At 44.8% G+C, this 23,960-nt stretch overlaps 1 protein-coding gene across 3 annotated transcripts in view; it reads left to right on the top strand.

Annotated features, from left to right (window-relative positions):
* LOC123752114 (uncharacterized) overlaps positions 1 to 23,960 on the top strand; it is a 197,564-nt gene that overhangs the window by 57,514 nt on the left and 116,090 nt on the right. For all 3 annotated transcript variants that reach the window (XM_069317005.1, XM_069317004.1, XM_069317006.1), the window contains exon 3: positions 6,030 to 6,098. In XM_069317005.1, the coding sequence (XP_069173106.1) occupies positions 6,030 to 6,098 (69 nt within the window). The remainder of the gene's footprint in view (positions 1 to 6,029; positions 6,099 to 23,960) is intronic.

Genomic DNA, 23,960 nt, shown 5'->3' with positions numbered 1-23,960 from the left:
GTGAGGTTAAAACAGTAGTGTCCCATCTGAGGTTAACTAATGACGGCTATGACCTGGCAGTACAACTCCTCAAGGATAATTGTGCTGATCCAGAAGCAAGAACATCACATTTAGTTCATGAGCTGTTGAATTTACCCCCACCGGAGGCTTCAGCTGATTCACTCCAAGTCTTCAAGCTGGAGGTAGAGTCAATGATCAAGGCCCTCAGCCTGACAGCAGATACAAACGGGGCTAAGTGGGTCTTGAAAATAATTGTCCAGAAGAAAATACCTAGGGACATATTAAGACAAATGAGTGCTCATTAAAATAAAAGTATCTTATCCATGAATGAAATATCTGAAGGTTTACGTTCAGTAGTTCATCAATTACGAACACATGACAAATTAAAACCACCAAGTAAACCCTCAGAAACCAATAATAGTAAACCACAGAGTACCAAAGGTACTCCAAATCAATCTAGACAATATAATTCAACACCAAAGTGTAACAGTGGCAGTGTGGGCGAATATGCAGTGGGACCCTCCATGCCTATAGTTACTGTGTCACCCAAGAACCTGACACCAAAGGGTACTGGAATCTATGGAACATGTTTGTTCTGCAATGAGAAACATTCAAACCACTGCCCTAATTTTCCTGATAGTGAAGCCCGTGTTGAGCGACTCAAAGATTTGCAACATTGCACGAGGTGTGCCGCAGGAAACATAACGTCAACGACTGTGATACCCAATTACACAGCTGTAATAGGTGTAACAAAGGTCAGCACCATGCAGCATTATGCAGAGACACCAAAACAACGTCTCTAAACCCCAAGGTGGAAGATAGCATTCCCACCACAGTACAGTACTGCAAAGTGCAACAAACAACTAGTGTCAAATCGGCAAAGTCTAAAGGTAATACGACTTTGCCTACTGCCCAAATTACCATCCAGAATAAGAGGGCTAAGGTCCATACCCGTGGGTTGTTTGACCAAGGGTCCCAGAGAACATATGTCACTAAAAAGTTGGGAGATAAACTACAATTAAGGCCTGTAGCCCAGACGACAATCAACATCTCAGGGTTTGTAACAGATGCAGGACCTCAAGTCTACCAGGTGGTACAACCATCAGTACGTTTAGGCAGGTACGTCTGTCAAGTACAAGCCATTGTGGTGGACAAAATACCAGCAGACCTACAAGTACAAGGTCTGAGAGCAACAGCCAAATTCCTGAGAAATAGAGGAATAAAACTGGCAGATAATATTAAGTCTGATCACCTCACCGACTTCGGTATCCTTGTAGGTACAGACTACTACTATCGATTCATTGGTAGCCCTACTAAATATCAGAGCATAACCATGCTAAATTCTGCATGAGGCAAATTATTCTCAGGCCCAGTATTAAGCCTGAGGAGACCTATGCCTGCAGATAAACAATACCAGTAGAAATCTAAATCTGTCAGCTGATAATATATCTCCAGTAGCATTATACTAAGGAGATTACAGCTGACTATAGCAACAGAGGTTGATGTTAATATCATCATTTAAAGCTAAAGATGATTTCATGAGGCCTCAGTGGCAAATCAGTGAACAGTAGCCTAAACAGCTACAAGTCACTGCGACCAATGTCACTGAACCCACTGCAGTCTCAGAACCATACTTGACTTTAATGATGGGCTATTCAATCCTCTGAATCAATTAACTAAATTCAACCCCAATAAATCTGACGACTGATTTTGATACATTTATTATTTAATCAAGACGAATTCCATGGGCCTCAGTGTTTATATATCAGTGACCAGTTACCTGAACAAGCTTCAAGTTATATCTAATGTCACTAATCTCACTGCAGTCCCTGAATCATACTTGACTGTAGTACTTGATCACATTCAGTCTTCTGGGTTAAATAATATGTAATTAGGCTATAATTTTAGCCTGTCAAGAGTTAACAGGGAAAGGAAATTGCATTAGACTTCTAACCCCTGCAACTCTAGTATGGGACATCCGTCCTATACGAACAGACACACAAATGTGAGATTACTAACAACTAACATCAAATTAATCTAATAATTCGAAGGAGGAGTATCGGTGTTCATCTGTTCTAAATAGGACTGCTAGTGAAATGGTACATAAAAACAAGGCAACAAAATCATTAGTGCAAGGGGGAGTAAAGAACTGTCAGAAAACCCAACACCATTTAATAATATTACATACAATAGTCAGATAATATTGCTGCTCTTGTATACACAAGTTAACCCATAGAAAATTTAGCTTGTAGTGGAATTTTCCGTCAAAAGAAAACGGGATATCATTGCCACATAGTACGATAAATTCACCAGCTATTCTGTTGGGAATTTTTCTTAAATACATTAGTCTTTGGGATTTTTACACCATAAAAACATCTCATTTGAATTAACTTAATTATCAATACCAAAATAGAGTAAATGTGACCCATCTATCACTTACTGACATCTGGACAAAGTAAGCCAGGAGCATCAGTAGGGAGTGGTCAGCCATTGTTTGTTAAGACCAGAGGCGCAGGGGAGCAAATTCAGCTCCTATAATTTCTCTTGGACGAAGTGTTATGGAGATCAAAGTGTTCTGCCATCATCAACACGCTGTCAACATAAACAAGGGAAGTGTCCTACCGAAACCCATTTATCTAATCATTTCTGGCCAGTTAATGTTAGGTAGATAAGGGCGAACCGGTTAGAATGCGAACCAGCCTCTAAATAAAGATAATTAAGCCTTGGTCCTTATTATTTAATATACAGTGTTTTCTCTGATATAGCTGTCATATATTATATTAGGATTCTGGCTTTATAGCTAGTGCCCTTTGACAGGACAAGAAGAGGAAGCAAGATTTGGTACAACAGTTACTTGGGGTGTAGGAAGCTAGCCTCAAACGAGGATAATTTGGTGTCTACAGCCCAGTTATACCTGGTGGACTAAGCCTGCTGTACAATAAGATAACGCATCTCCAATTTATTTACTAATATATGTAGTTAATACTGTAGTTTGATTGGCTGCATATATATAAATTTAATATAAACCCCCCTAATGTGTAAGGATCGATTTGTGAGATTATTGCAGAAATACAGTCCATTTAACATCATACCAATTGCTATCGAAAGATATAAATTAACTTAAATATAAATTCATATAAATTAAATATATATAAATCTCACAGGTCGGTTCCCACAAGAACAAAGGGAAAGGGAACATATTCCTGTAAATTGTATATACCAACATAGATGGAGTTAGATAAAAAACATTGCACTTGCAAGATATAATGCAGCTTAAGGTCCAGATATTGTCGCATTATCAAAGACGAAACTTGAAGGAAATAATTTAAATGAGGTCTTATTCCCAAGGGCCTACTCAGTTTGGAGACGTGACAGGATAACTAGGAATGGGGGGGGGGGAGGAGTGGCTGTGCTGGTTATCTTGAGGTTATCTTGAGATGATTTCGGGGCTTTTTTTTTTTAGTGTCCCCACGGCCCGGTCCTCGACCAGGCCTCCACCCCCAGGAAGCAGCCCGTGACAGCTGACTAACACCCATTTACCTATTTTACTGCTAGGTAACAGGGGCATAGGGTGAAAGAAACTTTTTGCCCATTGTTTCTCGCCGGCGCCTGGCATCGAACCCAGGACCACAGGATCACAAGTCCAGCGTGCTGTCCGCTCGGCCGACCGGCTTCGACCAGCTGGTGAAAGAACATCTGAAGGTAAGAAAGTTGATAATTGAAAACCCTCAAGATATTGACATAATAGCATTGCAGGTCTGGAATCCAGATGATTAACTGATAATTGCAATGGCCTACAGCCCACTAGCAAGCAACACATGGACAATGGAAAAACTGGATGACAAACGAGAGGGCCTTATAATGATTATGAGAGAAATTATAGTACAAGCGGATAAAGATAAATCACGACTGTTGATACTGGGGGACTTCAACTTTAAAGCAATAGAAGGGAGGCCTATCTTCTTCTTGAGGTTATCTTGAGATGATTTCGGGGCTTTTTTAGTGTCCCCGCGGCCCGGTCCTCGACCAGGCCTCCACCCCCAGGAAGCAGCCCGTGACAGCTGATTAACACCCATTTACCTATTTTACTGCTAGGTAACAGGGGCATAGGGTGAAAGAAACTCTGCCTATTGTTTCTCGCCGGCGCCTGGAATCGAACCCGGGACCACAGGATCACAAGTCCAGTGTGCTGTCCGCTCGGCCGACCGGCCTATGATGTAAGAACGGAGGAAATTTTGGACATGCAGATTTGTAAACTTCATTCTGGAAACATTCTTATATCAACACGTCAAGCAGGCCACAAGAATGAGGGAAGGGGATGTATCGTCAGTACTTGATCTAATATTCACCAGGAAAGAAGAAGAGATATTTGACATCCAGTACCTTTCTGCCTTGGGAAAGAGTGATCATGTCATGTTAGTCATTAAATATGCTTTAAGACTTTATCTAGAAGAAAATGGGGACATTGACAAAGTTGATAAACTCGATTTCAAGAGAGGACTCTATGGGGAACTTCGAAACATTTTTAATGAGTGTTATTGAACAGATTTGTTGCTAAGCAAGGAAGGAAATGAGATGTATACCAAATTTTGCAAAATATACGATGAAGGCACACAAACATTCATATCTAAACAGAAATGCAGGGCCAGAAAATAGGATTGGATTAACAGAAATTGTGAGAGGGCCAGAGACCAAAAAACACAAAAATTGAATCAATATAATAAGAGGACAAACCCTCAAACGTACCAGCGATACAAAGATGCGATTAACAACTACACAGCAGTAAGAAGAGAGTCAGAAATAAATTTTGAAAAGGTATAGAGAGGAAATGTAAAACAGAACCAGGCATATTCTACAAATTTATAAACAACAAATTGTAAGTAAAGGATAATATCCAGAGGTTGGAAATGGAAAACAGATTCACGGAAAATGAAAAGGAAATGTGTGAAACATTAAACGAAAAGTTCCAAAGTGTGTTTGTACAAAATTAAATCTTCAGAGAACAAGACACAACAAGAATTCCAGAGAACAACATAGAGCACATAGAGGTGTCTAGAGACGAAGTGAAAAATATGCTCAAGGAGCTAAGTAAGAACAAAGCAGTTGGTCCAGATGGAGTTTCACCATTGGTTCTGAGAGAATGGGCATCTGAGCTCATCATTTCACTTCCCTGCTGAGCTCAGCAGGCAAGATAAGTAACTTAGACGATTGTCATACCGTTCAAGAAGACCTGGACAGAATACATATATGGAGTACCACTTGGCAAATAGAATTTAATGTAAATAAATGCCATGTTATGGAATGTGGAATACAAGAACATAGACCCCACACAGCCTATAAATTATGTGAGAAATCTTTAAAGAAGTCTGATAAAGAAAGAGATCTATGGGTGGTTCTATATAGAAAACTATCACCTGAGGATCACATTAAGAACATTGTGCGAGGAGACTATGCCACGCCTTCTAACTTCACAATTGCTTTTAAATACATGGATGGCGAAATATTTAAGAAATAGTTCTTAGGTAATTACACTTAGATAATTACACACACACACACACACACACACACACACACACACACACACACACACACACACACACACACACACACACACATACACACATACACACATAGGAAGCAGCCCATAACAGCTGTCTAGCTTCCAGGTACCTATTTACTGCTAGGTAGCAGGGGCATCAGGGTGAAAGAAACTGCCAATTTTGTTTCTACCATCACCGAGGATCGAATCCGGAACCCTAGGATTACGTATCCAGCGTGCTGTTCACTCATCCACCAGCGCCCTGTGTGCGCACGCGTGTGTGTGTGATTTTCCTAGCCTAGTTTTCAATGAGGCACTCCTATGACACTGCCACTAAAATCACAGTTAATCCTGAAAAAGTTTAATGAGGATAGGCAGAGAGACTTGCCTTCATCCTCGAACAAGCAAACAGCAATATATTCTCTTTTTTAGATTAATATAAATCTTCTAAACCCATTTCCATTAATGCTACTTTTTCGTTTTTTTTCAGCTAAAGAAAAAGCATTCAAGAAAAGCACAAGGATGCCTCGATTTGACAGTGATTCTTATCCTGGTCCAGGTGACACTTATGTCTCTATGTTAATACTTGTGTAGTAAGGTGCTTCTGGTTATCATGGCCCCAGGTGAAGCTTATGTCTCTAAGTTAAAAATTATGTATTAAAATGCTTTTGGTTATCCTGGTCCAGGCGAATTTTACGTTTCTCTGTCAAAGCTTGAATAATTAGGTGCTTCGGGTGATCATGGCCTTGTGTACCTTTTAAACCTGATATACTCGTGCAAATTTATTTATTAAATAATTCTATTGCTTTATGATATAATTGTATAATATAAATATTATTGCTTCGATATACTGATGCATTTTTTTAATGGCTGATTTTACTAACTATTTTTGGGCACAATGACCTATGATATAACCGGATATCCTGAAAATAATGAGTTAATCGCACATTGTTCTAAGGTATTCCACTAGATTAGTACCAGAACTAAGAAGTATGAATTACAAGGAAAGGCTCCGTGAACTATTGTACCTCATGTTGCTAGATGACAGAGTTCGGTGAGACATGATTTCCACTTACAAAATTCTCAGGGAATTTGACAGGGACGATAGGGGCAGATTATTTAGTACGGGTTGTACACGCACAAGAGAACAACGGGTGGTTCCACGCACACGTGGGACCTGAGTACCTAAATGAGCAATAGAGACTTTAGAAATAAGTTTTTCAGTCGATGTAGTTAATAAATGTAATGCAATAGGAAGGGATTTGTTGAAGGTTCACTCTATTCAGTTTCAAATGAAGATACGATAGAGCTCAATATGTTCAGGAACTTGTACAACAGTAGATTGACAGATTAAAGTTGGAATCAAAGAACCGAACTCAAATCGAACAAGCAAAACTAGCAGAGTACAACAAGGTGAGTACAACGTTAGGGCCCGATTCAACAAAGAATTTGAAAGACCTGTAGGAGAAGGTAAAAGCTTAAGTGATGTGGGGTCAGGGATTTGCAATATTGAGGAAGGGGGGACCCTCCACGGGGACATGGACGAAACAACACGAGGAAAAATATTAGTAATACTAACCGAAAGAGAATGTTGCAGGCGAGATAACCGGGCAGAAACGGGGAGGTGATAAAGGGGAACAGAAAATACAGGAGGGTGGGAAAAGTCAAAGCACGACACAAGCAAGAGTGAGGGTGTTGTAAGGACCGCGCAAAGTAACAAAAATAGTAGCGATCTCGGCGGTCCTGGAGAGACAGGGGGCCAGTGTCAACATACTAGCTGAGGGTAGGAGTCGAACGAAAGGCACCAGAGCTAAGACGCATCCCATTACGGTGCAAAAGATCAAGACGGCGAAGAGTAGAAGGAGAAGCTGACGAGTAAGCAGGGCAACCATACTCGAGTTTAGACAGTATGAGAGAGGAATGCAAAGAGAGGAACGTGTGGCTATCCGCTCCCCAAGAAGTATGGGCCAACACCTTAAGTAGGTTAAGGGTCTTAGAGCTTTCAACTCGGAGGTAAGAGATATGGGGCGACCAAGACAAACGAGTGTCAAAAATTAACCCAAAAGATTCGCGTAATCTTTGTACACACAAGGGGATGACTATAAAGCGACAAAGAGGGCCGAAGAACAACATACTTTCGAGTAAAAGTCATAGCACAAGTCTTAGTTGCAGAGGACTTGAAGCCATGATTGGTGGCCCAAGACGACACGGCATCAATCGCAAGTTGAAGCCGCCGTTGAAGGAGAGGTGAATCATCACATCGACAGCAAAGAGTAAGATCGTCGACATAAAAAGCGGAGAAGACGCCAGAAAGAAGAGGGAAAAGACCATTGAGGGCAACCAAAAAAGGAGTAGTGCTCAGAACACTACCTTAGGGTACACCTCCGTATTGCCGAAAAGTGGTAGAGAGAGTGGCACCAAGCCTGACTCTAAAGGAACGACGAGAGAGGACGCTTTGGAGGAAGAACGGGAGATTACCACGAAGGCCAAAAGAACGAAGTTGAGACAGAATATGGTACCTCCAGGTGGTGTCATAAGCCTTTTCCAGGTCAAAAAGGACGGCAACAACGGAGGTCTTCGCAGCAAAAGCAGTACAAATATAGACCTCCCAGTTCACCAGGACATCTGTCGTGCTGCGGCACTTGCAAAAACCAAATTGAGAAGGAGAGAGGTGGTGATGGTGTTCCAAGAACCACATCAGACGAACATTTACCATTCGCTCAAAGAGTTTACAGACACAACTCGTGAGGGTAATAAGGCAGAAGTGCAGGCGATGAGTCACAATAACGTGGCTAAAGTATGTTGACCAGACCACACACTAGAAGGTGAAGGGACGACGACGTTTCGGTCCGTCCTGGACCATTCTCAAGTCGATTGTGATGGGGAAGTAAAGACAGGCAATAAATAGGCAAGAGAGAGTTGAGGAGCAAAGTAAGGTGTAGTAGAGGGGACAGTAATAATAATTAGAGCTGCAGAGAGCCTATTGGCCCATACGAGGCAGCTCCTCAGCTCTCTCTTCCCTATTTATTGCCTGTCTCTACTTCCTCATCACAATCGACTTGAGAATGGTCCAAGACGAACCGAAACGTCGTGGTCCCTTCACCTTCTAGTGTGTGGTCTGGTCAACATACTTTAGCCAAGTTATTGTGACTCATCGCCTGTATATGGATACCACACGTAAGCGTCTTACTCTGTTTAATTTCTTCGATGCTCTACCTTTCTTTAAACAGCCTTTTCGTGCCTTTGAATCTTCCCTTCTTGCCGCCAAGCGTCGAAAGAACCAGCTCAGGTTTCTTAAAGACTGTCTTGCTGAGCAAGTTCTCCCTCTTTCTTTATCTCACTTTCTCCAGTTCAACACTTCGGGATCTCCTTTCCCTGGACATGCCCGCCTTCTTCTTCAAGAACTTATTCACGCCACCTCCTTGCAAGTTGATGAGGCTTTTCTTGCTGTTCGTCAACATCAACGCTTTCTGTCCTCTTCTCTTCCCAGTGATCTATGCAATATCCTATTTCCAATTGCATTTGACACTGCTCACGTCTCCTCTTCCCACCACTCCCCCACACTACACAACAAACTTCAACGCCTGATCTCCAACAGTCCTTGGGCCAAATACTCTCTCTCTCTGACTGTGTTACCAACCTTTCGTCCTACTCTCTTTCTAAGCACCAGCAAGAACTTCTTGGCCTTGGTCTGTCTTTTGCTACTTCCCCTGGCCCACGCTGTGGCATTGATCTCATTAGTTCCTTTGACAGGTTTGTCAATTCTAACTCTAGTACTCTTTCGGACCTGTCTGCCTTTAGAGGGGCCCTTATCCCCGTTCTTGACAGCTTGTTTTCTAAAAATAACCACCTTCCTCGTCGCTTCCAGCTTGCCCTTGCCTCCCTGAAATCTAACAACTCTATTCTTATCCTTCCTTCCGACAAAGGTAATTCGGTGGTTGTCCTTGACCGTGAGGACTACCTCCGAAAAGCAGATGTCTTGCTCTCTGACTCTCGCACTTATGCTCCTCTGGCTTCTAACCCTTTGGATCGCCTCAAAACTTCCTTTAACCGCAAACTAAGACAAGCTCTCTAGTCTTTGTCCTCCTGACTTTGATCTCATTAAACGTTTCCGTGTCATCTGCCCTTCTCTTCTTATTTCTATGGTCTTCCTAAGACTCATAAACCTGGTGTTCCTCTTCGTCCTGTCATTTCTTCACGGGGCTCTGTCAGCTGTCCTCTTGCCACCTGGCTCGCTAAAACCCTGACGCCTTACCTTGGCACTTTTTCCCCTGCCCACTTTCGTCACTCTCAGGACTTCATAGAAAGACTGCGCCTGCAACCCTCTTGTAAGATGCATAGTCTTGATGTCGACTCTCTGTTTACTAATGTTCCGCTCGATGACGTTCTCTCTTTCCTTAGACAGAAGGCGTCAGAGGGCCTCCTTCCTCTCCCGCTTCCCACTGACGTTTTCCTCGATCTCATTAGACTCTGTGTTGACTCTAACTCTTTCTCTTTCAACAGTAAATATTACACTCAAACTTTCGGTGTCGCTATGGGTTCCCCTCTCTCCCCTGTTCTTGCTAATTTCTACATGGAATACTTCGAAACTGTTCTTCTTCCTTCTATTGATACTCGTCCCTCTCTTTGGCTTCGCTATGTTGATGACATTTTTGCTTTATGGCCTCATGACCTTAATCTTTTCCAGCCTTTCCTCGCCTCTCTTAACAATCTGGCTCCTTCTATCCATTTCAAAGTTGAGTGGGAATCTAATTCCCTCCTTCCTTTTCTTGACGTTCATGTTCACAGCTCTGTGTCTGGGTTCTTTTTCTCTGTTTACCGTAAACCCATGCATAGTGGCATGTACATTCACTTCTTTTCCTACCATCCTCATTCTGTTAAGAAATGTGTCCTCGCCTCTCTCTTCCTCCGCGCTCTACGCATCAGCGACCCTCAGTTTCTTGATTCTGAAATTGCCTTTATCTACAAATCATTCTCCCGCCTTGGTTACCCTTTGCATTTCATCAACTGTGCCTACTCTCAAGCTAACGAAATTTCTTTCATCCTAAACCTGCTTCCAACACTAGTAGCACTGTACTATGCCTTCCCTTCATATCTGAACTCATAACTTTTACCAATACCTTTCGTCCTCTTGACATTAAACTCACCTTTCGACAAACTAACACACTTCGTAGCAATCTAGTTCGCACTGTTCCTCCTGCTTCTAATGCTGTTGGTGTCTACTCTATTTCCTGTTCGTCTTGTCCTCTCCAATACTTTAGTGAAACTGGCCGTACACTGAATGACAGACTTAAAGAACACAAGAGAAGTGTTAAGTCTGCAGACACTAACAATGCTCTCTTCTGCCATGTGAGTTATTCTAATCATCCCATTGATTAGTCTTCCTCCAAAATAATCTTTCCTGTCTCTACTCTACACAGACGCCGTCTTCTTGAATCGGCTCTAATACACAATGTACCCAACATGAACTTGAGTCCTGGCTTTGTTGCTGTGGACTCTTCCCTTTCACAGTATATACTCAAATGCTCTAATCTTTCTAACAAACGTGACCTGACATAAGCCTACCCCTTTCATTTATTTTTCTTTCTCTTTCCTTTTCTTTCTCTCTTCTCCCTTTTTCTGTTCATTGTCTTCTCCTACGCTCCCTTGCTATCCTCTTCTTATTCCTGACTCTTTCTCATTCGGTCGTTATAATAGGAGCTGCCTCGTATGGCCCTCTGCAGCTCTTATTATTATTACTATCCCCTCTACTACACCTTACTTTGCTCCTCAGCTCTCTCTTGCTTATTTATTGCCTGTCTCTACTTCCTCATCACAGAGGACGGGAGAGACATCTCCCGCCAACACATCACAAGGCGCAGTGTGGTCACAATCCGACCCAAACGTCTTAAGGTCAGAGCTACTCCACTTGACGGTCATGCTATCGGAAGAAACAATACTTTGAAGGTCCTGAAGGACGTAACTGGCCTCAAACCCGCTGACATTAGTCAGGAAGGTGAAGATATCGTGCTCTACTTTTCATGTGAAGAGGAGCTAGAAAAACTCCTCACTAACGATGCCTTTCTTCGCAAAGAGCACTACCTACATCCTCACTTCCCACGTCAGTTCCTGGCCGGAAGAACTGTTTTTACCAGCAGGACCAGCCAGTGGATCGCTGAGCGACCTCAACATCATATCATAAACAATATCGAGGACGAAAATCCAAACCTGTCGGTATTCAACCTAGAGTTCTGCAACACCGACAAAACATCAATGAAGATTACGTTCACCACCATAGCTGCGGCCACCCAGGCTGCCACACAAGGATTCTACTGCTTCGGCCTAAAAATACCACCCCACCAAATAAAAAAGGAACGATACCATGAGATCCAGCAGTGCTTTAAGTGCTACGAGCTCTCCCACCCGACCAACAAGTGTCAGCACCCTGCCAGAGATGCAGCCTGTGCGCACTGGACCATCACTACTCCATATGCAAGGCAACAGTCCATCGCTGTTTGCTCTGTGATGGCAATCACCCTGCAATTTCCTACCGCTGCCTCCGCAGACAGGAAATCATCAAGGCCCAGGTTGAAGCCAAAAGAAACAACTCGTCTACCTCCTCGACCAGGGCCCCAAGCGTTCAACTCACAACCTTAGCTCACACTAGTCGACCAGAAGACTTTCCGGTCTTACCAACAGGTGGCTCCTCCCAGCAGGCGACACAGCCTTCTCATTGGGAACCCAAGGTCCCCAAGGTCCCACAGGCTCCTTCACAGCTCCCTGCATCACGTGCAGGCATTATCCCTGGTATTATTAGACTAGCGGAAAGGCTAGCAGGGCCAGACAACCAGCGCTTTGTCAGTGAACTAAACGCATTATACATAGACAATGGCCTGGCCCCCATCATAGCCACTAGCGTAAATCTCACTGCCTCCTCTACCACTCCGGAGACTACCACCAGGACGACCAAGTGGTCAACTTCAACACCGATTCTAGAACCGCCCATGACCCGGGCAACACAGAGGTAATTCCTTCTCCAGCTCCCAACACTCCTACCATCACTATCTCAGCAGCCGCGCTAGCAGACGTGCTGTCTACAAACGATAACAGCACCACCAGCGCTCCTGAAATAGCTACAACCACCAATCAACGACACCTAAATCTACCTAAGGCTGCGAGGCGAAAGACAAAAACGCTCACTACGGAGGTTACGGACTCCTCAGACGAGGAAATCATAGTAGGAGCTCCACCGCCGCATCACAAATACGACACCAACACGGTTCAAGACTTCCTCATGGAGGCCACGTCACCAAACTCTAACGACAGCACTGCTCAGCCAAAGTCACAGGCAAAGAAAAAATGGAAAACCTAGAGGTCTACGCTAACCCCACCAGCTCCATAACTGGTATAGCCAGCCCTCCAGGCTGAAAACCATCATGAAGACCCCCCATTCATCGCCAGATCTCTAGTATCAGCCACTGATACAGATAATGACTCCAAAGAGCCTCCACTTACGGGCTCACCATAGCCCGTGCTACTGGAACTTATTGTTCCAGTAGCACGGGCACGGGAACTTATGAGTAGCGAATCTTAAACAACAACAACATACTTCCTCATCACAATCGACTTGAGAATGGTCCAGGACGGACCGAAACGTCGTCGTCCCTTCACTTTCTAGTGTGTGGTCTGGTCAACAAGGCAGAAGTCCTTAGAGGATGTCCTGAGAGACCCTAGTTTCCGAATAGGAAGTACAACGCCATTGAGCTAGTCCTCAGGGACTGACGACAACTCCCAGACTTGGTTATACAGACTCAGTAAATACTGTGACGTGCAAGAAGGGAGATGGCGAAGCATCTCATAATAAATGTCATCCGAACTTGGTACCGTAGAACGGCAAAGAGCCAGGGCAAACTGAAGTTCAGAAAGAGAGAAGGTATCGTTCGAGGGAAGGCGAGGAGATGAGTGCGGAAATCTAAGATATGAGATTCAAGAACGGGCTTACGAAGAAGGAAGGATTGAGGAAGATGAGAACCAGAACTAATAATAAAAAAATAGGAACCCAGTTCGGTCGCGACCTTCACTGGGTCCGCCACAAGGGTACCAGGAGGTAAAGGACCGGTGAGACATATGGAACAAACTTACCCACTATCTTGCGGATTTTCTTCCAGATCTGGGGCAGAGGAGTATCAGACGTAATGGTAGAAACATAAGACTTCCAACTCTCACGTTTAGCTGTTCGGATGGTCCTATGGGCCACCGCACTTGCCGCACTTATTTCTTCCAGGCTGCACGCTTACAGTGGACAACCCGAGCACAGTCCACATTCCACCAGTGAACGCACTTCAGCGTGCCCCACGAGGTAGAGCGAGGAAAATGGAGTTACGTGTTGGACGCGGTCGTGATTGGGTGTGTTTTGAGTGAGTTCCAGCAGAGGTGGCCGGTGTCATGGCGGCTGCTGGAGGCGCACGTGGCGTCTCTCCTACAACCATTGACGATACCTTGGAAGATGTTGGAAAACCACTACTGCATACCACAAAATTGGATCTTGAACGTCACCCAGCCATAGAAGAGGAGCCCGAAGGAGAATTCCTGGACAGCAAACACCATAGTAAGGCAAACAGATTGGAGGCAAAGCGCCGCCACTTAGCAGAGGTAAACAGAAATGAGGCCGACGCCACGCGGCCTCAGTATCAACACCCACCGCTCAACCAAGGTAGGCCAAGCTCTTCTGAGTTACAAACCTTTATCATTGCCTTTGATGGTGAAGATGAGAGTATTTTCCGAAATAGTAGGGCACAAAGCATCCTGTATAATGCCATTCCCCAAAAATTCGGGATCGACGTGCACGATATCAGACCAAATAAACTAGAGAACCTGATCGCAGTGGATCACAAACACAGCGCGGAACTGGAGATTTCCGACATTACTGACATCTGTGGTTGCAAAGTTAAGTGCTATAAACCACTAGGAGACAGATTAGTAAAATATGTAATCCGGCATGTTGTAGACATCAGCGCAGAAGACATCAAGGCACAACTCACGACGAATGGCATCCCACTCTATGAAGTCAAAAAAATTATGCGACGAACGAACGGCTGAGTGATACAGGCACCGCCCTGCTTACTTTTCTAGACTACGTTCCCCCTGATAAGATTTGGTTAAACGGCTTCCTCCATAAACTAGAGGTGTATGTTCCGCGTCCCACCCAATGTTTTACATGTAAGGGTTTTAACCATACCTCGAAAGGCTGCACTAAAGACATTAAATGTGGGAAATGCTCTGGTTCCCACCACACACAAAACTGTGCATCGGATACACTCACCTGCTCAAACTGTGGTGGCGACCACGATATTATATTTAAACAATGTCCTTCTTACATAGCAGCAGCAGCGAAAATGAAGGTTCTCCCTACCACCAACCTGCTATACAGCAGTGCATTGAAACAACCTTCTTCAGCCCATCACCAACCTCTACCTCACACTCAACCACAACCTTCGCGTGTACCGGATATCCCTGTTTCCGACAATCCGCAACCCCAGGGTCCAACCATCTCTCACAAAATGCACAACTGAATCCTGATTTAGTTGAAACTCTTGTCACTCGCATCGAAAATGATCTTATTGAAACGATTGTCACTCGCATCGAAAATGCACTGGAAAAGGCCCTGGACCGACTTCTAACAAAATTCTTTGCCCAAGTACCACAACCCACCCCTGAGGCTGACCCAACAGACCCCCCATCAACAGCTACAGACACTGACATCCGCCCAAATAAAGCTACCATTGCTGGACACACATTGTTTGATCAGATGACGGAAAAACTCCTAATTACCTCCTTAGCGCGCCTCACCAAAACCACTCCCCAGGCTGACGTGCCACAAACCCCAACCACCAGTACCAAGAGTAAGACACAGCCCCCACCCACATCTAGGTATCCAACTCGTACCACTATTGGTGCACCAAAGAAAACAGACACATCCACAACCCAAACGTCCTAAATGGCTCCCCTAACCTTCATGACTTGGTACGCAAAAAGCGTTAAAACATCCCTCATAGAACTTAAACAATTCTTCTACTCATCCAAACCGGACTTAGCATTCATCACCGAATCCTGGCTCACTCCCAAACAAAATCCCGTATTTAAAAACTTTCAGATGCAGAGACTGGACAGACCCAACCGTTGGGGGGGGGGGGGGGTGGTATTTTCCTTCTAAAACGAAGTAATATGACATGTAAACCTGTAACACTAACGTATTTTGTGAAAGGTAAACTAGAAGTTCTAGCATGCCTAATACCTTACAATGGTACACACATATCCTTTCAGGGCATATACAACCCTGGAGGCACAATAAACTCAAATGAACTGGAACTTTCTCTTAACCAATTACGACATCCGATCATTGTTACAGGTGATCTCAATGCTAACCACCCCACATGGAGTAGAGGTACCCAAAATACTGTAGGCACCGATCTGTACAACTACTTAGACACTACACCATATACTCTTCTTTCGCCGCCCTACCTTGCAACCTACTTTAACTACAGAACCAATTATGAAGCCTCACTTGACATCTGCTTTGGCTCCACACACTTTCAACATGAACTACAGTTTCATACTGGACCAGATATTGGTAGTGACCACAAACCTCTCATTATAAAATTTACTAACTTTCAGCCACCAACCCACCCGTTAACGCTTCCCAAGTGGAACATTAAGTACCTAGATAAGAAAAAATGGGCTGATGTTGTCCGCCTCCCAGACACAGACGAAGTAGACCCTAACAAGCGACTGTCCACAATCACCTCTGCCATAAATTCTGCAGCCACCCAAATGTTCAGAAAAACTTCAGGACATAGGTCCAACAAACCAATTAAACCGTGGTGGAACGCGGAATGTGCACGAACAGTTGCTTTACGCCGACGAGCCATCCAAAAACAAAGACGTCAACCCTCCCTACAGAACTGGGTCAATCTCCGGCGGGCCACAGCAGCGGCCAAAAAAACCATACTATCAGCAAAGCGAGCATCATGGGCAACATTCTGTGATAGCCTCACACTCACCACGCCACACTCAAAAGTCTGGGCTTCATTTAACAGCATTAAAGGTCGCCCAACATTCCCTTCGTTCCCCCTGATGATCAACGGTTCACTTTGTCAAACGCCTCAGGAGCATGCAAACGTTCTTGCTGAATGCCTTAAAGTTACCCTCTCAACACCTTTCCTTCATGCACAAGAACTCTCCCTCAGACAAGAAATTGACCGTGCCATACTGCTACACATGCTCAGCGTCGACAACATGTACACCTTAAGCGAGCTACGATTAGCCTACCTAATGGCAAGGCACCTGGAGAGGATGGAATTCCATATGAACTCATCAAATATCTTCCACCGACTGCACATAGTACTTTTCTAAACTATTACAACCTATGCTGGACTCACGGAAATATTCCCTCACAATGGCAGACCAGTATTATTTTTCCGTTCCTTAAACCAGGGAAAGACCCATCCCAACCTGCGTCATACAGACCTATCTCCCTACTATCATGTCTCAGTAAAGTCATGGAAAAGCTAGTACATACTTGCCTCCAATGGTACATTGAGTATAATGATATTATACCGTCACTCCAAGCTGGATTTCGACCGCAATGCTCCACACTCGATCAAATACTCTGCCTTGAACATGAAATCCGCACCTCCCTCAGAAGCAGTAAATATTGTCTTGTTGTCTACCTAGACTTCAAAGGAGCTTTTGATAGCATTCCTCATACTTGCATCTTGGCAAAGCTTGCACGTTTAGGCGTACAGAGAAGATTACTTCTATGGCTACAGTTCTATCTTACGAACAGGACCTCCAAAGTCTTTATACAAGGGGAGTTTTCTGATGGCATCCCAATACAAACGGGTGTCCCGCAAGGCTCCATACTAAGCCCAACCCTTTTTGCTGCATTCTTAGCAGATTTGCCTAACACCCATCCTGTTCACCTCTCAGCGTACGCCGACGACTTAACACTGTATTATTCAGACAATGGTCTACCTAATACAGTCTTAACAATGCAAACAGCACTTGACCACCTCATAAATTGGACACAACAATGGGGCCTTCAAGTTAGTACTACCGTGGTTGGTTCACGGGTGGGTATGTGCGTGGGGTTGCTTTTGGGTGAGTGGTCTTCTGTTTTCATCCTAGATCCCCGGCCCTCCGGTGGGCCTCCTCGGGGGGGTTGTGCTGGGTGTGTGTGTGTTTGCTCCTGTGGTTGTGTGTTCGGTTTAGTGTGTGGGGTTGTGTGTGAGTGTGGGTTTGCTTCTGTGTTGGCTCCTGCGTGGGCCGTTGCTTGTGCCTTGAGTGAGTTGAATGCGGCTGTTTTGTTACTCATTTTGTTGGTTTGATTGCTGTTCTTCCTGGAAGTGTGTTTGTTTAGGGTACATGTATCTCTGTGTTTCATTGTTCGCCCCGGATTATTTCTTGGGGTTGTCATATAGTAGTGCCTGGGCCTTGGCCATGGTTTGTTTTTATGTTACTTATATGATTTGTGTGCGATGTGCTTATGCTTTGTGTTATTTCTGTAAGTGTGTGCATTGTGTATTTATATGTGTGTCTGGTTTATTCTTTATATGTTAGTTGTGTCTTTCCATGTCCGTATGCGTCCGTTGGTTGTATGTCCGTAACTATGTTTATTTGTATTCGGACTTGTGTCCTTGGAGTTTCTGGGGTCTTATTATGCAATGTTCTCTTTTATGCCTGTTTATGATTGTGTTTTTGTTGTTATGTTCTGTTTTTAGGTTCATGTCATGTATATATTGTGCTATACTTTGTATATTTCTTTTATCAAAATAAAAAAAAAAAAAAAGTTAGTACTACCAAAACCTATTATCAAATTTTCACTAAAAAAAGACTTGCTCATCTACCCACCCTCACAATACACAACACTCCCATCCAACACGTACGAGAACATAAATATCTTGGCATGCACTTAGACTCCCCCCTCACTTACCTGGAAGGTACACATTCAACACCTTAAACAGACGACACAACCCCGACTCGCCATACTTAAAGCCCTCACTGGCACCACTTGGGGAGCATACCATAAAATCTTGCTACGTTTCTATACAACCTACATTTGCAGTCAACTAGACTATTGTTGCCAAGCATATGCGTCGGCTGCGCCTACTAACCTACAGAGCCTCGAGGTCATACAAAATAATGCCATGCGACTTATATGTGGCACAATGCGTTCAACTCCAATCCTCGGACTTTACAGGGAAACAGGCCTCACAAGCTTAGCCACCAGACGAGACATAATGTGTGCCAACTATCTGTCACTCTGTACCACTGCTCACCAGACACACCCATACAGATCAAAAATTAACCCAACAGTTAACCCACATAACCCCCGCTTCCCAACCATTAACTCGCAACCTTTCCTCACACGGGCTACAAATAACCTCAATATAGACCTCTCTCTACTCCAAAACTGTGAAACCCAACTTACTGTTCCCCCCATTCCACCCTGGCTTTATACAACTCCTAATACAGCAATACAACTCGAAGACAACATTCCAAAATCTGCACCAAACTCAGCCATAGCCTCAGTCTTTGTCTCAACAATGAAAAATTGCTACCCAAATACCACAGCGATTTACACAGATGGGTCTCGCATCTTCATGAACAACGTACCCTCGGTCACTAGCGCTGTATGGATACCGGAATACCATCTCAAGCAGGGATGGCGGTTACCAAACCAGCTATCTATTTTCACAGCGGAATTATATGCCTTGTATCAAGCTCTCCAAATCATCACAACATTACCGGTTGGGATATATACAATCTGTAGTGACTCCAAGAGCGCGATTCAAGCAATTACGTACTCTTCGAAAACATGCAAGGAGATTGTCTACCCTTGCCTTCAACTTCTTCAAAAACATCAATTGAACGGTTATGACACCTCTATCCAATGGGTCCCAGCACATTGTGGTAATCTCCATAATGAACTTGTAGACCAACTAGCCAAAGCGATGTACAACACGCCTCACCTTACCCGTCATCCAATTCCCCATGTTGCACGTAAAGGAGCCTTCAAAGATACCATCTCCTAGGATTTTGCAACAAACTGGAAAACGTTATGCTCACCTTTGCACTATGGGTTCATTAAAGAGAAATGGGAAACTTGGAAACATGTCCGATATAAAAGCAAAGAAATTGATGTAACGATGACCAGATTAAGGCTGGGACATAACAAATTAGCAGCACACAGCTCTAAGTACAGAACAGACATCAATGAACTCTGTACTCACTGTCAGATGCCTGAAACAGTCGAACACTATCTCCTGCACTGCTTCCGACATCATAGTGCCAGAGTAAATTTCAAACAAGTCTTTATCGCACTTAAAATACCCTTTACCATCGAGTAAAGGAGGTGGTGACCATTCGGAGGTGGTGACCACTCGTTACAAGAAAAATACCAAATAGTCAAAGCACTGGCTAAATATCTGCAGTCGACCAACAAATTGGGTCATATCTGACCCGCGCCACATTTATACCTGGCGCCACCAACAGCTAAACACAGAAAACAACTGCCTCGTGGCAGCACCATGGATCAGCTGACGCCATAAACACAACACACCGCCCTACGGTGCGGCAAGTCTCCCTACAACACACACCTCTGTTTTAATCACCGTTCCTCTGTCTACACCACAACGCAACAAGCACCTTGGTAGCTCCGATCATCCTCAACATAAACGTGTCCACCAACATCACCAGTCATCGGGAGGACAAACCCTTCATGCAAACTGCACCTACTATCAACAAGAAGAGCGAGGAATAGAGCGGAGGACAGTGTCGAAGATGGTGTCATGAAAAAGAAGGAGGGCGTGAGGGAGAGGCAGAGCGGAGAGGTCAGAGAGAGTAGCACGGAGGGTGAATAGGTTGCAGTCAGCTTTGGCAAATTGCCACCTAGGGAAGAAAAGGGGTGGGAGAAAAGAGGAAAAGGTAACAAGGATGGGGAAATGGTTACTGTTACGTAGGTCATTAAGAACCCGCCACATGAAGTCTAAGTAAAGAGACGACGATCAGAGAGAAAGATCAAGACAAGAAAGGATGCGAGTGCGACAGTCCACATGAGAGGGTTCACAAGAATTCAGAAGAAACAGGGAAGAAGAGAGGACAAACGGTTCGAGGAGGCGGCCTCGGGTGTTTGTCAAAACATCACCGCAGAGGGCATGTCGACAGTTGAAATCATCCAACAGGAGCACAGGCTCCAGGAAGGAGTTCAGTAGGTGCTTAACATCAGGAAGAGAAAGTGGGACTTTCAGGAGAGATAAATGGAACAAAACGTATACCATTTACTCACAAAGACACGGGCAGCAGAACATTGGATAGGCGATTGAAAAAGTAGGGGAACGAAGGGAATATCAGTACGAATCAAGAGAGCAGTAGAGTTATGAGCCCCGGCTTTTGCTGGGTGGGGGGGGGGGAGAGAAAGGAATAACCAAGAAAGTGACCAGGACGAGCACCAAGCATCGGCTCCAGCAGACTTACACAAAGTGGTGAAAACTGAGTAATCAGAAGTTGGAGTCCATGTTGGCATAAAATTCACGAATATTCCATTGAAGAATAGACATTGACCAAAAGAGAAAGGACAGCAACAGAGAACAATGAAGAAACTAAGGTAAAGAAGAACGCAGCATAATAAATAAGCTCAGGATCAGGCTCAGCGAAGTCAGGGCTAGGGGGCATGGGTAAACTGAATAAGGATGGAGTGAAGTGAGCGGGAGGACAGACCAGAGGCGGACGGGTAGGGTCCGGAGAAGGAGGAGACAACTGAGAGGGGCGGTCAAGGACAGCAGGAGGAGGAGGCGGGGGGGGGGGGGGAGGCAGAAACCGGGGAGCGTACCTCACCAAGGGCAGCAACTGAGAGGGAAGCAGGGGCCAAAGAAACCTCCATTGCTGGGACAGGGGGCCCGACCACCGAAATGGGAGGGGACGGAGCAAGAGAGTCAGAGGTGGGGGGGGGGGGCGAAGAAGAAAACGATGCCTTCTTACCCACTGGGGAGGACGAAGGAGAGGAGCCAGGCTTACATTTCTGACTCAAAGAGACAGGTGTTCCAGCAACAACGTACTGGGCGACAGACTCAATTGTCTCAACAGAAGAAGATGAACGGGAGTAAACAACATGAATATTGCTGGGAGGATGATGGACATCAGCCTGGGCAGACAGGAGGCATGGAGGGCCAAGAGACTGGGGGGAGGGATGGGAAGGATTGGGGGAAAGAAGACACGGGAGACATAGCAGACTGGGTAGGAAGGGGGGAAACTCCAGATGGAGAACCAGGAGGGGAACCCTTCGTAAAGGAACAGGTGAGGAGACGGTGGGCGTGTCCGGGTCAAAGGCCGGAGTTGGCGTTGAGATCTCCCAGACAGAGAGAAAGAGAGGGGTTAAAAGACGCAGTAGTCACAATTAGAGACGAAGCCGTGCCAGGGAATGAGGTGCTCACCACTGGGGGCTTGGGACTCGACCCTACCACAGAGGAGGGAGGGGAGTGGAGTAGTCCGTAGTCTAGTCTGGGCCTAATGTAGCGGGGGGAGGGGGATACAGAGCCCGGTCTTCCATCACAGTCCAACTCAGAGGCCTGGTCGGCCACCAGATGAGCCTGGGTAAGAGAGGTCGTGTCAGTATCCGTATATCATGTATTTTAAAAGGTCTGGGGCCTGGAACCAAGGGATACCACCTACCAGGGCAGCCAGGGAGGCCGGGCGCGGGCCAGTACAGGAAGGGGTGCGTTGTCCCGTGGTGCTCCCCCTTTTCAACAGGAGAGTCCTACTACTTTTTCCATTCTCCTACACTGGTGAAAAGACTTCATTCTCCCTTTCGCCATAGCATGGTCACCCAGCCATCCACTTAGGGCAGCCCCTCACGGGCGACCCCTCCTGCGGGCGGTCCGATGACTCAAAGACCCTACGTTTGTGTTCATTCGAACGTACAACTCCCAAAGAGGGACAGGAAAGGTGGCGGAGGCAACCCTCACCGGTCCCAGAGAGGTGTACGTGAGCCCCCTCTCAACGACAAGGAAACACAATGGAGGAGGGACAAATGTTTAAGGAAACAGTTAACTGCTTCGTAAAACGTTAACAACTTTAATGGACAAATAATAAATGCATATTCCATCAGCAGTTGGTTCACCAACGTAGAAGAAAATGCTTTGGCATTCGGGTGAAAGTTATTCCTGATTTACCTGAGGGCCATTAAGACAGGAAGCTGGTAGGTTGTCAATGGTCTCCCCATTAGTCCGGAAGTATTTTACTAGCTAGATCTTACAATTCGGCAGTGTTTTGGCATTTGTGGCTTCGGATGGTAGGTGGTTCCGTTAGTCTATAATACATTGGTCTGCATTAATATCCCCATATTGTTCAATGTTTTAAAAGTCCCAGATCCCATCTTCATTTATGGCTTGCTTAGGTTAGAGATCTAGAGAGCTTTGTATTTGTAGAAACAATTGGAATGCAGAGGGAATTGGATTAAGGTTTCACTAGCCAATCGCCTATTCCCAGATTGCAAAATCTGCACGAAGAACAGCAGTGCATCTCCAGGTTGATATGTTTGAGACAATCGGGCGGTCATACTGTCGAGAAATAATCTCTTATGTGTGGTGAGGTACCCTAAAGAAGGTTCGTAGTGAGCGCCCACGTAATACAATGAAAGCAGCAAACCTCCAATTCCTCTTCAAGAAGCAGCAAAGTACACAACCCACCAACTCGAAAAAATAAGAGCAATAATAGTGGTAGAACTGAAGGAACTGGAATGCAGTGAAAATGGAGAGAAAATGAGGGAACAGATACTCCGAGAAAAGGATCCTGATAAAGGTATGTATAGAAGAAGAAAGCAACATACATCACGATTACAGGTCGCCTAGCCTAGAGGCACTCCTGTATGAGAGTTGTCCTCACTTGACAGTTTCTCTAGTGACTACTAGAATGGTATTCTAGCAATGGCATTGTAATGAATCTAGGGATGGTAAACGGTCACTGGACAAAAGTTGTCATATGGGAGTTGAAACCCTGTTGGAATCAGAAAGAGACTTTGGGTTGCCACCAACCTTTTACCTAAAGCCCACATCCAAAGAATATCGTCGTCTGCATACGAAAAGTTTGCTAATATAAGAACTGCCTTTAGGACTCTGAACAAAGAGCCCTTATACTCCATACAAACTTTATAATATTGCTATGGGCTCCAGAACCATCACGGCAGTTTATTACAAGTTGAGAGGTGGAGCACAAGAACTGTGGCAAATAGCAAATACAGCTAGGTCAGTAAAACTAAATAAGTAAATGCACACACATACATCCAAACACATATACACACAAAACACAAATACTCCGAAGGAACGTAAGGAAATACTTGTACCCAGTATGGGTAGTTAACAAATGGAATGCATTGGAAGAAGAAAGA

This window comes from Procambarus clarkii, chromosome 86, assembly GCF_040958095.1.
Source record: "Procambarus clarkii isolate CNS0578487 chromosome 86, FALCON_Pclarkii_2.0, whole genome shotgun sequence".
NCBI classification, from domain to species: domain Eukaryota; kingdom Metazoa; phylum Arthropoda; class Malacostraca; order Decapoda; family Cambaridae; genus Procambarus; species Procambarus clarkii.
Note: the sequence above shows the minus strand (reverse complement) of the source record. Positions and strands in the feature narration are given on the sequence as shown.